General features: G+C 34.7%; 1 protein-coding gene across 2 annotated transcripts in view; it reads right to left on the bottom strand.

The window, feature by feature from the left end:
* Positions 1 to 17,387, bottom strand: part of LOC134529560 (zinc finger protein 148-like) — a 66,988-nt gene extending 49,601 nt beyond the window's left edge. Inside the window, exon 1 of one of the 2 annotated variants that reach the window (XM_063363779.1) lies at positions 17,090 to 17,387. In XM_063363779.1, coding sequence (XP_063219849.1) covers positions 17,090 to 17,349 — 260 coding nt within the window. In that variant the 5' untranslated portion in view covers positions 17,350 to 17,387. The remainder of the gene's footprint in view (positions 1 to 17,089) is intronic. The other variant, XM_063363780.1, reaches the window with a different exon arrangement.
* Positions 17,388 to 18,017: the final 630 nt, after the last annotated feature.

Raw genomic sequence — 18,017 nt, 5'->3', positions numbered from 1 at the left:
TTGCAGAGTACCACATTACTATTTTTCCATGAAAAGTAAGTTTTTTTTGTTCCATTTCTTTGTGTGATTGTTGTTTTATTAATACAGATAGTGATTTTTTTCTCGTAAAAACTTAAACATTAGTGGTTAAATAGCAGTGATTACTTCGAACATAGGTTATCCGGTATAGTCATGGCAATTTTTTTTGCGAATGAATGCAATGGGTACGGTTGAGCTATATTTTCTGGGTTCAGTTGTGACATAAGTAATTCATGTTTTATTTTTTTTGCTTTTAGATGGATCAAATGCCAAGGAAAATGTAAGCTCTGGTCCCACTTTGAGTGCACAGATGGTAGTCGCCATTACATTTGTCATAACTGTGAAGAGTCTGACTAGATCTCAGTAGGTTACTTTTTTAGAACTTCCCTTAGATTTTATTGATTTTGTTTTTGTTGTTGCATGTTCACTTACACAATTGTTTATTTAAGCTGTTAAACAGCTGATTAGAATTTTAGTTAACTATTGGCTGATTAATATGAAGACTGTTAATAATTAAAGATGCTATAGAGCCTTATTAGTTATAAGTAATACAAATGTTACTTTGTTTCCTGTATTTTACCACAAAATGATTTATGACATTTATTAAGTGCCTTATAGGTGATTTTAGACCATTTATGTGTATTTTAATCTTACGATAACATTAAGTTTAGTAACCTATTGGCTGATTAATTTGAAGACTGTTAATAATTAAAGATGCTACAAAATTGATGCAAATGTTTCTTTGTTACCGATGTATTTCATCACAGAATGATTGTATGACATTTATTACGTGCAATAAAGCTGATTAAAGACCATTTATGTGCATTTTTGAACCTGTCACTTTCGACCCCAGGCACTGTCACAACCATCCTTGGGGTGGGGATGATTGTGACAATTTCTTCCTTTTTTTCAAATGGCTCCTATAAGTTAACCTTTGCACTTACAGACAAAATTGTAGTAATTATATGTAGGCAAATGTCCATTTCACTATCAAACTCACCTTACTTCCAGCTAACTGGAATACTTATGAAATTATGGCCGATCAAATGAAAATTGGCACAACCGTACCCAGTCTCCCCTACACTAGATGTCATACGAAAACCTCGAGAATGAACAACAAAGATGAATACATAAACATGAAGAAAACAAGCAAAAATCGGCTGATGTCAAATGTTAAATTTCTGTCCTGTCTAGTCATTTAGACTAGAGCCAAGTTCCAACTCAATCCTTGGTTTGATCAAGGTTACAATTGAAATGTGTTGCACGAACAGAACTTTGTGATTTTTGATCCGGATTTGTCAATCTTGGTTCCACAATTTGAGTTTGAGAATAAATATGTTTTTGGTCCATAATTTATGATGTCAAACAGAATTATTTTGCAACAGAATTACTGAAAGCCAGTGCTAGTACTCTTACATAAACAGAAAATGTATCATTTAGGAAAATATATATTATGTTCTCGTGTATTTTTGCTTTACCGTACACTTTAATTTCTGCATATTAATAAACACTGATCAAGCAGAATGATTAAGATTAATTAATAGTTTATTTCAGAAAACCAGTCAACATTCATTTTTATAAATGTACACTTACCAGGTTTCTTTAATAGACTAGACAAATGTGCTCTCAGAAAAAAAAAACTTGCTAATGAACTGCATGATTCTTTATAAACTTTCTATGTTCCAATACTAAAAACTGAAATATTTTGTTATTTATCCAATTAATTTTTACATCACTGGCCTAGGAATTTTGTTTAATTTTAAATATTTTTTGGTGCATAACCTCCAAAAAAATATGTAGTGCTCAAGACCAATTTTTAAATACACAAAGCAGATGATTTTTCTTTTTTAATGGTTAGTTTTAAATATATATTTGCAAATATACCTTAAATTTTTTTATTTCATTAGACAAATTTTTTTAATACACGTTGCACATTACATTTATAATGGTCTATATAAAATCATTCTTTGCATATCATCATTAAACATATCTGTAGATCTAAAGACTAATTTTTACACTGCAGGTGACTTTTTAAACTATTTCTAATGGTTTGTTTGAAATCTTTTTTGCACATGATCTCTAAAAAGTCAGTTCGCAAGACAAATTTTCAGAAACACACTGCTGATAATGCTATAATTAGGTTTTTTAAGTAGTACTCGTATCTTCAAAATTAGGCACACAGTTGAATTGATCAAACAAACTTTAATAATCGCTAATAGTTGTATTTATTTGCTGTAGCAAACACTTCTTGGATCGCGGATTGATTCTTTGAACCACAACAAATGGGGTTCCAAATATTATCGAAGTCGATCTCAAGCCGTGTTGTGATCTTGAATGATGCAATAATTTAGTGTGTCAATCCTAGCTCTACCTGCATTAGTTTGTGTTCGTTGATAGTCCTATTTGTACATCATCCAGTTGGAGCACACGTAATACAAATGACATCTTAAGTTTAATTTTACTTATTTGCCTTGTTTAAAATATGTTACAGCTTCCACAGCTTTGTAATTTCACTCTTAATGCTGTTAACTTTGCAAGCTTTGCCTGACTTTTGCCCATTTTGTTGCCAGCTTTTGACATAATGTAATTCTTTCTTTCAATTTCAGATTAGACAGTTCTTGATACCACTGAGTACCATGCATTTGTGAGCATCGTGCAGAATGTCTATTGTTTAATAGCTGTTAGTACGTAATTTAATTTGTATTAATAGTTGCTTCTAGTGTCATTATTGTGCCAGTTTATATGTGGGAATTTCAATGTTTTTGTTGCATTATTATTGAATTCATCAGCTCTGTGAGACATGCTAGTTCCTTTTGTGCTGCCCAAACCCAATCTCACAGCCATGTCCAACCACAATCAAATGAGACATGTAAATTTATGTTCTTATCTAGTCATGCATTTTAACCTACCGTATATACTCGTGTATAGCGCGCCCTTTTTTCCCCTCAAGTAAAGGAAAAAAATAAGGATGCGCGCTATACACGGGAAAAAAAATTTTTGGGGGGGTGGGGGGGGGGAGGAGTGGAAGTCGTTAACTGCCGGGTGACGGGTGACGTTTCTGGCCAGCCCCCACACATACGCACAAGCAACAAGGCCTCTCTTTCACACACACACACACACGCGCGCGCGCGCGCAAGCTCGCACATCATGGTCTCTTGTTTATTTTTAGACCTCCCCCCTTTACAGAAAGCCAGCTCAGAAGCTAGTAAAAAGAGAGAGAGAGAAAGAGAGAATGTTGTCACCAGTTCCCCCCCCCCCCTGCAACTTCTTCGCTTCCTCCATTCCTCACCGGTGAGTCATCAAGTTCTCCGCGCCAGCTTAGCAACGTAGCGCGGCACGCCTCCCTCCCTTCCTTCCTTCCACGTACCAGTTGTGACGATATAGCGCTTCATTATCTTCCGTTTAGACAGCAGAGTTTATGTATTTTCCTGACGCATCACCATACATCAATTTAAATAATCAGGTACCACAAAATGTTAGTAAAATTTATTTATGGGGGAAAAAAAAATTTCAATTTTTTTTTCTTTGGAATTAGTTGCAAAAATCGTGGTGCGCGCTATACACGAGGGCGCGCTATACACGAGGGCGCGCTATACACGAGTAAATACGGTATTTTGAATATGGGGTTGTAGGCTGACATCTCTAACATAATCTATTGGCTATTTTTCAATGTCTGTTATCTTAGGGCACTTTTGTTCATGTTTAACATTTTATCCTTTCAATGTAGTGATACGAGCTCCAAGGGCCGACCTCCTTCAGCATCGCCCAGTCTGCCAGCTGCTTCAACCAGAGGGAGGATCTTTAGCCCAGCCACACAGGGTGGTCGGAGCCTCATCTAAGCTCATTGCGTGCCGAAAGGCCTTTTGGGCAGTTATTGGCATGTTTGTAATGTGTGTGCATGAGTAATAAATAGTATTCATGAACTTGGATTGAGTGTGATTTTGTTACTATGTGCTAAAGAATGTTGGATGCCTTGAGAACCCATGCGACTGGAAAGTAGTAAGTGTAATTAGTCATAGCATCATGGTCGCTGGGAGCAGGGTAGGTTTTGTTATCACATCCGTTAGGATGCATGAACAATCTTGTCAGCCACAGTGGCAACATCACACTGAGAAAGCCAAGCTGGGTTTCTATGCATGCAACATCACATAAAGTGGCACCCTTATACTGATATACAAAATCTCCCGATGTGACCCTTATCAGCTGATAAGAATTTGTATAAGTTCTGTAATAATCAATTTATTTTGTGCATTTAATAAATTTTTTATTTTAATGACATTTTATCTTGTACTCTGTTGTGTGATACTTCAGCGAAGCATAGATGAACATAGGCCTATGTTTTTAAAGCATATGCCCATTTAACTGATGATAAAGATTGGTCACATCAGATTAGCCACATTAAAAATATGTTAAAAGCACTATTAAATTATTTAAACTCCCACCACCGTAAGTTTCGAATTCAGACAAAATTCTGAAATTAAATTTTGTCCTATCCAACGACATTTAAATAACTACATTGTATAATACAACCACCAAAAATTTTATATCAGTGTGTACTTTATTTGCCATCTTTTGTAATATCAAATATTTGAACAACACTAAAAACAGTGAAAACTACTTGCTATGTATGACATCATAGCACTTACTGACTAAACCATCATTGTCATTTAAGCGTCGGACATGGGAGTAAAGGTACGTATCATTTGCCATAAAGTGATACTAAGCTGTAAAAATTGATTTCATGGTAATGTAAACTGAATTCATACTTCAGTAATGTTCTTCTCACAAAGACATGTTGAGAACCTAGTTCTTTTGTGAATAAAAAACAAACAGGGTCTAAACTGAAAGGAAAGGTAGGTCTCTCTTTTAATCATGCATATTTATATACACTGGAATGTAATCATTTAGTATGTGAAATGAAATTTTTTTTAATAGTAGTAATCTGTTTGTTATTATTGTACATCTTGATGATCTTTTTGTGATTCGGCTGTCCTTGAAATGTCTACATTCACAATTTTTGTAAATATTTTTTATCAAAGAAAAATTTGTTCATGTTATCGTTAAAAAAATGCAAAACACAACAGCTACAAACATTAAAAATTTTAAAGAAAGTTTAGCTTGTCAAAAATAAAAGCTTATAACTGAAATAAATTTATGAAACTAATAATGCTTGTGCTGCTATCTTGATTGAAATCTAAAAACTAATTGTGTGTCTCCTGCAGCCAAATCACTAACTACCAAAGCTCACTTTTCATCAGGCCTATTGCTGTTCCTGCCATAATTTTTTTTAGGTTGTAGCGTAATAAACACTAGGTTCCTTCTTTTTTTAATAATTAAAAATAATAAAGTCTTGCATTTACTTAAATTATTTTTTCCCATCATCACAATCACCTTGCATTAAGGGCTAGAAAGTGCTTATTGCATATATTCTACCAAACATTTGCAAATTATTAAAATACACAATTATAATATTTTGTGTTAAAAACATAGTGCACTGCTCTTATTCATTGTTATCGGCTTTCATTTAAAATAAGTTTAATTTTCAATCTGTATTTGCATCAATCTATTATATTTTCACCACTAATTATAGTTTATGTAGTAATTTTTTTTACATTTAGTCATGCAGTGTTTTGTCACTTTGCATGCTTTGTTGAAAGCATTTAAAAAAATTTTCACAATATACGTCTACGCCAGCACCCAGCGAAATAACAAACCTAAATAGATTTACAGGTCAAACAACTATCAAACTTAGTCAGACCTAAATGTGGTGGTCATTCCCATCCACCTACAGCAATAACATCACATCTGCCTACATAGAAGTAGTAACACTTCAGTTATTATACCTTAATTTCAAATTCTTTTCCATTAAGTATTTCTTTACCATAAGAAAAGTTTTCATTATGATAAACTTTTACACTTGTATTTTCTTGCTGATATGACTTTACATACCTCGTAATATTCATTGTCATCTAGCCCCCCTTATTATTGCATTTATTCAACTCTTGTCAGGATTTAAAAACATACCTATGCAGGGTAATCAAGCAACATTAGTAGCACTCAAAAATACTAATTTAATATTTTTTTTTTTCAAAATACACTTTTCTCTATATTTACTTTAATAAAATTGCAGCTTGTGAATTTTTGTTATTTGCTGTTTCCTAAAGCCTTATTTTTAATGTAGTTACCCTTGGTGGGTCATGAAGGTCATGAAACAATCACAATAAGGAAACACCATTGCACAAAGAATTGATAAGACACCAAAAGTCAATTTGGTCACTTAGGATTACCGATTTTAAATTTTCTTATAAAAATGTTCTATGGCAGCCAATCACATGGAACTGTGCTATTTATATAACGTAGAGTAAAATAGCATTGTAAAATGAAAGCATCAATTCTATGGAATAAAAACACCTTTAAGGGGCCCGCCTACCTCGGCACACATACGGTGTGCAGAGCTTCAGGAAAAACAACGCGATTTCAAAACTACTCAAGATATCCGAGTGGGGCCTATTTACGAATAGCATTTAAGAGTTTGTTGAGGCCCGAAAAGTACTTTTAATTTCGGATTAAGTTTTTAAACTGTATTTTTGGAAGCGTTAAAATGCCTAAAACGCGTGTTTTCAGAGTAATTTTTAGGCATAAAACAATCAGTACAGATTCTTGAAAGCACTTAAGGGGCTTGCATAACACCTTTATCTTCATTTCTCCGCCATATAATGTTACGGTCACCGCTCAAATTTCACAGTTATCCTGTGACGACGAGACGAATGCACGCCAGTGCAGAGACTTGCGCTTAGAGGCTATACCGCGCTGGAAGCACCAGCAAGCGTCGCGCTTATCATCCCGCCTCACTAACACACATACACCCCTGACGAGGCGGGCCCCTTAACTGATTTTCATACAAAGTACACTCAGAAATCAAGCCTCTTTGATTTTTTTTCTAATTTCCAAGCAATTTTCTGAAGTATTTCATTAATTTAAATAAATTATATTTTCCACTAATTTTTGAAAACTGTTGTTTTGTGTGAAGTGGCAACACTGCATGGTATGTCTGTACTGCACAAACCAGACAACATTGTTGGTCCCTTAACATAATTCAAACAGCTAGTACTGTGAGCCTATAATATAAAAACATGTACTGACAGCATTAATTGGTGCAAAAAACACAAAAAGAAGGAATCTTTATTACAGTTCACCTGGTCACGCTAAGCATATCTCTTACTACTGCAAAACAAAATATTGATTCTTTTTTTGTTACTTACAGCTTGGAAAAGTAGTTAGTATAAAAAAGATGCAGCTATTTTATAACATGCATTCATTAGTAAAAATTAAATGTTCACAATAAGAGAGTCACGGCAACTAATCACAAAATAATTACTACCGAAAAGATTTATTTAGTTATTTATTTATATATGTTTGTAACATGATCACCAACAGCCTAGGGCTTTGGCGGTGGGCAAGAAACATACAGATAGGTACAAAACATAAAAGACAATATAACAAAAAAAAAAAGAACAAAAATGGTCACTGAAAGTACCTGAACACTCCTCTTTATCGGCACCAAAGTACGCAAGCTCTACCTGAGGTGGAACCACAGCAGGCAGGCATACCAGAGGTGGAACCACAGCAGGTAGGCACATCCACAGTTGGCTAACACAGGAAGTCAAGCATACCAGATACTTACCATGACCAAAACAAAAAAATTACTCGTACAATAGAAACAAAACATACACAATGGAATATAAAAAACCATAAAATTTAAGATTGGTAAATTAGTACATTAATAATCAATAATAATAATAGCAAAAAAACAATAATAGGAAAAACCCTCACGGCAGAAAAGACTAGCAACTCCAGTCCCTACGGTTTGGCTGCATTGGGACGCAAGAGCAACCCCCCCCCCCCCCTCGCAATTCAGACATTTGTAGTACAAAATTTATAAGTTTGCTTAAATGGGGTGATTGTCAAAAATAAAAAAAAACCTAATAAAAATAATAAAATTCATTTTCTTACTTCCTGGCCTGTTTCTAATCATTCTGTACAAGGGAATTTCAATACTTCATGTAGTTTACTAGTAATTACCATTTAAAGAGAGGTTAAGTTAGCTACATTATAAATAATATAAAATTGTTTGGGCAGTTGGTTAGGCTAGCTAAATTTATATAACTATAAATTCATTTGAATGGTTGGTTAGGAATAACCTATTTTAAATGTAGCCTAGCCTAACCTAACCAACCATCCAAATATTATATAGTATTTTTGATATAGCTAACCTAACCAAAACAACCATTCACCTAATGTTTGGTTTTTTTTTATGTAGTTAACCTAATCTGACAAACTATTCTCATGACTTTACACTACTTAAAATGTACCTAACCTTACTAAATCAACCATTAAAATAAAAAACCATCAGTAATGTATTTACCATATTGCAATGATTAAACAAAGGCCAGGAAGAAATAAAATGCATTTCTGGGATTTTTATTTAACTTTTTCACATGCACCCAAACTCTACACAATAACCCAATCAGATTTATATACAAATTTGGTAAATCTATTAGTTATAGTCTATTCAAATTACAGAACAATAATTATATACTTCAGGTTAGCAAACAAAAAGATATGGTAGTTCTGAAGAAGAGCCACTTTCCTCCAAAAAATAAAAATTCCAAAACCATGCTTTTTTACCTTTCTTGGAACATTTTCCAATCATTCTTTAAATCAGTATTGTGATATTTCAAGTAGTTAACCATTTTAATGAGTAATAAGGTTATGTTAGATATGTAAAAAATTATGTCAAATCAAAATAACTATTCATTAGATTATGTTAGCTACATTAAAAGTACTGTAAAAATGTGTGAATGGTTGGTTAGACAAGGTTAGCTATATTAAATATACTGTTAAATTGTGTGAATGCTTCATTAGGTTAGGTATAATAGGTCTACGTTACGTCTCAATACCGGTAAACAGCGAGAGTGTAATTTAGGTTGGAAAAATGTAGGGGAATTATATAACATAATTTTAGTTGACCAATATAACATACCTGAATGATGGAGAAACTAAGGTAATTATAGTATGCAATGTTGGTAACAGAGAAAAACTTAATATCAGTTTCAAAATAAATACAAATGATAGTGAGTTTCAGAGAAAAATAGCAGTTTTTTTAAGAGTAGGAGATAAATGTGAATGTAACTGTGACAAAAAATAAGTGAGATGGAATATCTTGGTAACAGGTAGCCTAAGGGTGGTATTCCAAGACATTAGGGTAAGGTAGTCTATAAGCACTGCCTTGTTGGGATACAACCGTAACCTAACTCAAGAGCCATATTCCAGAATGTGTCCCAACCGAATCCCAGTAAGAGAACTGATTGGTAGCAGTTTTACTAAACGGTGCACTGCACGAGGCTAGAAAGTGGTTCCAAACACATTCTAGTGGACATTTCACATCCAATGATACAATTTTTACAGCAAAAATCCTAGAGATAGCACCACCATCACACAAAAATGGAACTGCCTAAATACACAAAGCAAACACTGCAGTAGACTCCACGTTATGGTAATAGGAGGAGTTAGTTGGTTACCTTTGCTTTATAGTAAAAAAAAAAGTATTCAAAATGTTTTAAAATAAAAATAGCATTACATTTAACACACACTTTAAAAAGAGCAGTTTTTTGACCCTTCTTTAAACTTATTGTATTGTTAGCTAAGGGATAATATGCATTAGATTTTATAGAAATTACTGAAACAAAATAATATTCAATTCATTTTACACAAATATAGTGTTCATAATGCAGTAATACATTTTAATAACAAGTTTAAAAAAAGTTTTCCTCTATTGGGTTTTGAACTTGCTATATTATCATTCTGTACAGTGCACTTTACCACTCTGCTATGGAGAAAACAAAAATATGGAAGAAACTATGGGAATTCAAAAGGTGTTATTCTTAATTTTCTCAAGTTCTTTTTAAGTTATAATTATTTCTTGTCATGAACAATAAAGTGTACAATATGTATTGCAGGATAGTTATGCTATTATAAAGTTTCATTTGGCACACCAATACGCTTTGTACATCCCTTCGATGTTCACGAAAGTGAATAAATACAAGTTAATGGTGCCAAATGCAGGTTCGCCATCTCGAGAAAAAAACCAAAAAAGTGAGCTCTGTGCATGCACAGAAGTTTGGGCAACAGATAGCTCACGGATAGGACACCAAATTCTGTTCCCTAAAAATAAGGGACTGGTCGTGTCCTATCTAAGGGTTTGGGAGTGGTAATGTGCACTAGAAGCACGGTTAAAGTAAAGGTGTAGCATATCAACACCAAAACCCTTATTTTTGTGTCTTGAAATACCAGCTTTGAGGCTTTCCTTGCTTCTCTTTATTAATAATTTAAATTTTGTTGTTTTCTTTAAATTTGTATCAGGTAACTCAGCCAGTTTGTTAATAAGTTTAATGTTAAATTTGTATGTGTTTATTTAATTTTTTTAAGTTTAGTTTTAAAAAACTTTATTGCAAAAGTAAGACTGTATAAGAGAAACGCTGTGTCTGCGGGAAGCTACGCTCAGTGCCGGGTGTCTGTTTCTGATCACTGTTGCGACGTGGCAGTCAAGTGGATGGCGGAGCAGCGAGTTGGCACAGCGCAGTGCAAGAAGAGTCTCGGTGGCTAGCGAGTCATGCGGTTTGTGTGGGTGTGGCCACGGCAGGCCCACGAGGATTGAACATGACGGGACTTTAGATGGATGATGCCACAGCTCGCTGAACACTACGACAAGGAACCAGCACACTGCCTGTCAGAACTTCACCAAGTAAGTGTGTTTCACTGCGCCACACTTTTTGGTTTTAGAGTACATGCATCTGCAACAAACTTTGTTAGTAAGGCCCTTGGTGTGGAGGCTTAAACGTCTGAGAAAAACTTGTGTGAACTACCAATATGAATTTAGTATAGTCCCCAACACAGTTTTTTTAGTTTAGGACATACTTAGTTTACATAGAAAACTTTTTTTTTTGGTCGAACTGCAGCGCAATCGCTGAATGTTGCATGAAAAATAAGTTTGTAACTGACATTTGTAACATTGAATCATACTGTAAAAATGGCAGTGGATTTGATTAGCAATCCTTGTGCAACCTGTAAGTACTGTGCAAATTTTAGCGAGTTATGCCAACTGTGGAGTAACTGTATGCCAGAGTATTAAGTGCAACAAAGTTTAATATAGGCATGCTCAAAGGTATTCGTTAGTCATTTTTATAGACTGTAAAACTGTGGTATACTTATCACCTTGATAGACTTAAAACATGCTGAAGTGGCTAAAATTATGAAGGCCTCCGGTATTAAAAGGGACTTGAATAGGTGCCTTGAACATCTGCATAAAAACTTGGTGCAGGCAGTGTATGTAGTTAGCTGCATCGCCGGTGAACAGTCATATGGTTTTTTGCATGGCGACCCCGCACAAAATTTGTTTGACTGGCAGTGGCATTTACAACAATCTGGTTTGGCTATGAAGAATATTTTATTGGACATATATATTTTTGTTTGCTGTGATGTGAAGGCCTATCTCTTACAGATTCAATTATTAGAGATGCAAAATTATTTGTAAAGTTATATGATAACATGTAAATAGCATATACGAGGGTTATTTTTTTTTCAAACTCCGATCGGCTTTAATAAAAAAACGGGAATGAATTGGGAAATTATTTTAATGTCAAAAGAAACGTACATCTTTACTCTATTTTTCCACATAATCACCGTGCAGATTGAGGCATTTGTCGTACCGATGCACCAGCTTTCCAATACCCTCTGCATAAAATGATGCCTCCTGCCTATTCAGCCACGTTTTAACAGTGCTCTGCAGTTCATCATTGGTGTTGAAGCGTCGTCCTCCAAGCCACTTTTTCAACGTGGGGAAAAGGTGATAGTCACTCGGTGCCAAATCCGGACTGTAAGGAGGGTGATCAAACACTTCCCATCTTCAACTGAGGTGTGAGTTGGCCGCTCCACATGGTTGGTGGAAGGGGGTAAACACTACGAGACGTGTCGATTCGTGTACGAGCGATTAGGGTATCAATTAATGGGCATGCCATGGAGAAATGAAACTGTAATCACACTGCAGGGCACTGTTAAAACGTGGCTGAATAGGCAGGAGGCATCATTTTATGCAGAGGGTATTGGAAAGCTGGTGCATCGGTACGACAAATGCCTCAATATGCACGGTGATGTGGAAAAATAGAGTAAAGATGTACATTTCTTTTGACATTAAAATAATTTCCCAATTCATTACCGGTTTTTTATTACAGCCGATCGGAGGTTGAAAAAAAAAATAACCCTCGTAGTAATATGTATTTATTTAGTGGCCATTCAATGTTAGCAAATATGATACTGTTATTAGGTATTGTTATTTTTGTAATAATTTTAGGTGATTCCATTCTTAGGATAAAGACACAAGATACTTATTGTAATAGTGTTAAAGTTTTCAAGGTTAGTAGGCAATATGAGAAATGTGAAACAGCTGGAAACAGGCTAAGCTATGTGAGTCACGAATTTGCTAATTTATATTTGGAGATAGCAAGTAATGGTTTGTTGCCAGTAGCAATTTTGTGTCCATTTAAATTTGACAATCAAATAGTTAATTTTGATATTTTTAATAAGATTTATTTTTACTGTGCACTTATAAATTTCATCCCTTACGCTCCTTATTTGTTTTAGTTAAAATCTGTCAACATTTAGAAGCAAACCGGAAACTCACTGGGTCAGCGAGGGACCAGCGAAGTTGCAGTTCTGAAAATGAAAATATAGTGTTGAGCTTTCTTAAGATCTGGATCGCTCCTAGCTTGGTGGTAAGTTTGCCTTGTCTCCCTAGAACAACGGGGAGGGGTTGCGTATTTAGTAAGTAGTGAGAATTTTATTGGACATAGTGGTAATGTGTGTAGAAGTCAAGTTACGTTTATATTGAAATAATTGAATGTTACTGTGCTATGGTATAGAGAATCAATGCATGGTTGTGATTGTAGTGGTGATGATGGAAGTTAACAGAAGTGGATTTGTTTACAATATTGAATCTATTAATAGTGGGAAAGTTATTTATTTTAAAAATTTAATTTAATATATACAAGTTTAAAATTAATAGTAAATTAATACTGATATAAAGCATGAAAATTTAAGTGGTTTTTTTTATGGATTTGAGGTGTGTTCCATTTCATTAGCAATGTTACGTGAAATATTTGTTTTCTTTGGTAGATTAAAAACAAATTAAAAGATATAGGTAGTGAGGGTAGGTCAGCTATATAATTTTTTTTTATTGGTTTACATTACGATATGGTAGGAATAATGATGAAGTCGCCAACAAGGCGGTGCTGAAGTAATTACAACCTGTACGTTCTTACCGTACAAGCGTGGGAATATGACGCTTTGGATGGAGAAGATACACAGGCTTGTTTACCACGAGGTGTTTCTTGAAGAAATAATATTAGGGTACGGAGCCATATTGTGTTCTATACTAGAATAGGTAAGGCTACTGCTGAAGTATAAGTTACAATACTGAAGAAATTTAAATAATAGAAAAATGCTGAACAATTACATTGTATAAATATGATATCGTAAAATATACTTAACCAGATTATAGTATATAATATACCTTAGGTAACAACTATATGAACTGTATCATTCTGTTCTATAATAGGTAAGGCTATAGTATAATTTATGATATCAGGAAAGTTAAAAAGTCATTTTTGAAAATGAACAATGAAATAATAAAAAATGGTATCACAAAATATAGTAAACCGAGTGGAATTATAATACATAATATGATACTGTGGGTAAAATATCTTCCGCATCATGTTCTATACTAGAATAGGTAGGGCTGTAGTATATAATACAATACTTGAAAGTTTATCTCATAAATAAAACTATTTTGTGCAATGCATGTAAATATTCCCTGCCCAACATATTCCCGCAGTTGTCCCATAAGAATGTAGGGGTGGTAATGACGTCCATGCTGCCAATTTAGTGACATCACCAATATTTATAATGGTATTGCATTGTAAACTATGCCCGGTAAACTAAAAAGTGTAAAATTGTGGGAACAGTTAGTTAGTTTATGTTAGCTACATTAAAAATACTGTAAAGACCTAAGAATTATTGGTTAGGTAAGGTTAGCTATATTAAAAATACTTTTAAATTTTATGAACAGTTCGTTACGTTAGGCAAGCTACATTACAAATAAAATAGAAAGGATGGCTTGTTAGGTTAAGTTGGCTACATTTTAAATTATTAATTCCTTAACAACTATTCTTTTGAATGCAGTATTACATGACATAGTTACATGAAAAAATTTTTCCTTGCTGCTTTTAGTTTTTATTTTAAAATATGTTGTTTAAAATTCAATTTAATTTCTTTGATGGAGTGAAATTTTCTTTTCTGCTGCCTATTCTAGCAAAGGCATGAAATGTTTGTCCCAAGGGAAGGGAGGCAGCAGCATTACATTTAACATTTTTGTTTTGAAGTTATGATTTTGCAAGTGCAAACGGACCCTATAAGTGAGGGGCTTTTTAATTCCAAGATTTACACCCATGGTCTCTGCGCTACGTTATTTCTCCCTTACTATTAGTGTATAGGTATGAATTTAATTTATTAGGAACACTATTCCTTACTAGTAGGTTCAAATTCTGCGCATCTCTGCATGCAGAGATGTTTTTTCTTGTTTTGCCTTTGTTACATGTGCACCATGGCCTCTGGACGTCGTGGGTGTATAAGCAGAACCTCGCGGAGAACGAGATCATATTCAACCCCTTCGAAACGGTGCAGGAGCTGTGTGCGAAGTTTGTAAAATTATCTGTAGCACTTTAGAGGAACCTGTCGAGAGCCGGCCAGTGCAAGCTGAAGCTAGCGTGAGTCATACCGTCAAATCTTGTTTTAACCACAAACTTTTTTCTTCTTCATTTAAAATCCCTGCCAAGGCTCAAAAGTAACGAACCACATGTATTAGCCTTTCTGATAAAAGGCCATGAACATAGCCAACCTCAGGCTAGTTTGAGATTTTTGAACACTCGCCATAGTAAATGTGGGAAGGTATAAGTGCAGCTTCTCACGGGTGCCATTGTCCAGTGTGCCAATTTCCAGAAGTTTAAATTACAAGTGTTGAATTTTGTGTGCCCTCCTCATGTGCTAGACTGCTGTTCAGTGTGAATGTGTGTAACGCTTTCAGCGCTCGAATGAACCTGTACTAGAGTTTATTAACTCCATTGTAGCTAATGCTGAGGTGCTTGAACTACAGTTGGGAGAGTTGAATGATCCTGGATATGTCCCCACTCATTGTCCAGCATAGCATCTAGAGGAGTTAATGCCAATGAAGCAGGGCCGTTGAAAATCAATTGATAGCCGTCCAAAAGTACTGTGGCGAATTTCCGATATTGCATGGACATGGTGTAAAATCCTTTTCAAAAGCTTAGGATGAAATGCAGCCTAGGGCATTGGCTCCGATGAGTTTTGGCAATGTGGATGCCAGCACGCCGAGGTGAGCTTCAGCAAAAGTAACCTAGTGTAAGGGAACCTTGCAATAAGCCCAACCATTATCGCTCACTGTTCCAAGCAGTCGAATGCTCCGGATGCAGATTCACATGTCATGTGTACCAACTGCGCTGATTGCCCAGAAAACAGTTGCTGACTGTGAGCCCTTGTGGTTGATGTCGTAAATCCAAAATCCCACCTCCATTCATTTTTTTAAATTTTGTTCCCATGTTTTTGTATGGCGAAAGTTATCCCATCCTTCATCTGTTAACGAGCTACATGTGCCATAAGGAGTTTTGAGTCCCAACGCAAATTATGTCACTAGTTTTTCCTGCCTAGAGAGAGGAACACATTGAGGGAGGACAGAACAGCAGAATTCGCATTGCAAACAGTGAAATTTTGAAGGCCAGCATGATGATGCTGCTGCATACGAAAATCAATCTTTATCATGAAATTGGCAGTTTACAGTCAAACAGCACCTCTCATATAATATAATATTATCCTGAGTTTGGACTTCCTGGGTAATAATTGTTGTATCTCTTGAAGTGTATCACGAATTGCATTTCGGATTTGCACCTGCTATTAAAATTAATTTAATCTCAGAATCAGTGACGCATGTAGTTGCAATTCAGAGAGCAGAAGACTTACAGCAAGACCTAGTTAAAGCCATTCCCAACGTGGTGCATAGTTTTCCTGACGAGATTAATAGGCGCCTTGGCAAGTGTGGCATTTACCTAGATTCTCCTTAAAGGATAAAATGCCTGGATTTTTTAGGTAAAAGTTTCGTATCGCGTATCCAAGTCCATATCTTGATCCTAATGGCTTATTTCTGAATACATTGAACCTGAGATACATGAGGTATAGTTTTAATTTAGTACAAGATCCTAGATAAAACAAAAATTAAAGATATAAAAATGCAAAATGATTGTATTATCAGATCAAATAAACAATCAAAAAATTATTTTCTTTTACTTCCTAACATTGTTTGTATTGTAATATTTTTATGACTAGGATCTTTCGACATACTAAATTAAAACAGAGAGCATCATGTACCACAGGATCAATCATGCAGGATCAAGGGATAAACTTGGATACATGATATGGAACAGTTACCTGTTTTTCAAATACAAGGTTTCTGCCCAAAATTAAGACATGAGCAAAATCATAGATTGTGTGCTGTGTTTGTATTCAATGTTAGTATCCCATTATTGTATGCCTATGGGTAATATTCTTACGTCATGGCTTTTCCGTAAATATAACAATAAAATTCCGAAAATACTGTGATCGAAAAATTGAGACGTCCCTCTACTTACCCTGAAAACTGCGTTTCTAAATTCCAACTGGTTTCTGAAATATTACGTAACGAACCTAACCTAAGCACTCGTTAAAATGGAAAAGTAACGGTAAATTACTTCAAGTATAACACAGCTTCTTTAGAAAATGATTCCAAAACATGTAAGGACATAAAAAAAAAATTGGAATTTTCTTTTCAATTAAAGTCTCTCCTCTTCATATTTTCTAAAGCTTTAAATACTAATGTAGGCTTAAATGGAACTAATACAAAAATGTATACCCATCATTTTCGTTATTATCACACAGTTCTTCAGTGCTGTGCGATTCACGGACATTCTCTTTATCGAATTTAGTAGTGTATACAGGAAACTGATCACATTCTCTTCCGATTACAAAAGGCGAAAAGTCAAGACTGTCGTCAACACAATCTTGCAAATCATGTATAACTACTACATTGTCCGTTAATTCCGAATTTTCACAGGCACAATTTCCCATCAGTGGATCCGTATCTGTACTCTCATTCGAAACCTTCATTTTCATATTCCACTCGTTTGTTTTGAACCATAATTCTCATAGATAAGAGAGAATATAGAACCAAATTTAGGTATAAAGATACAAGGTCGTTTCATCGGGAGCGAAACATGTTCTGGTCATTCGGGTGTTACCATTATATAACGGAATTGCCAGACATACGTACGTAAAAACAATTGTACAATGAAATGATTTGATTGCATTGAATGAATTGAATTGAAGTGATTAAATGAATTTTAATGTTAGTATTTCAGGCAATGTTTTTCTCAAATATTTTTCAAAAGACTTCAATAAAACTAGACATTGCATTTGATAAAATACAACAGATATCTAAAGATGATAATTAATGCAAAAATTGATGGAATGTTCCAAGAAAAATATTAATTGAAATCTATAGTCTTGTCTTATGTGTTCTGTTCATGTTGAAGAAATCTACTGTGCAAATACCTCAGAAACAAAATTTTTAAATAAGTTAAAAATAAGCAAAGTTAGGGCAGTAATCCAAGATGTTCGGGTACGGCAGTGAATAAGAACTGCCTTGTTCGAATACAACTGTAGCCTAACTCGTCAGTTGTATTCCAAAACATGTCCAACCTGGGTTCCAGTGCGGAATCAAATCAGGAACCGTTTTAATAAATGATGCCCTGATTGACGATAGAAACTGGTTTCTAAGCAAT

This window comes from Bacillus rossius, chromosome 2 (assembly GCF_032445375.1).
Source record: "Bacillus rossius redtenbacheri isolate Brsri chromosome 2, Brsri_v3, whole genome shotgun sequence".
Taxonomy (NCBI): Eukaryota; Metazoa; Arthropoda; class Insecta; order Phasmatodea; family Bacillidae; genus Bacillus; species Bacillus rossius.
This window is presented reverse-complemented; position numbering and strand designations above follow the sequence as displayed.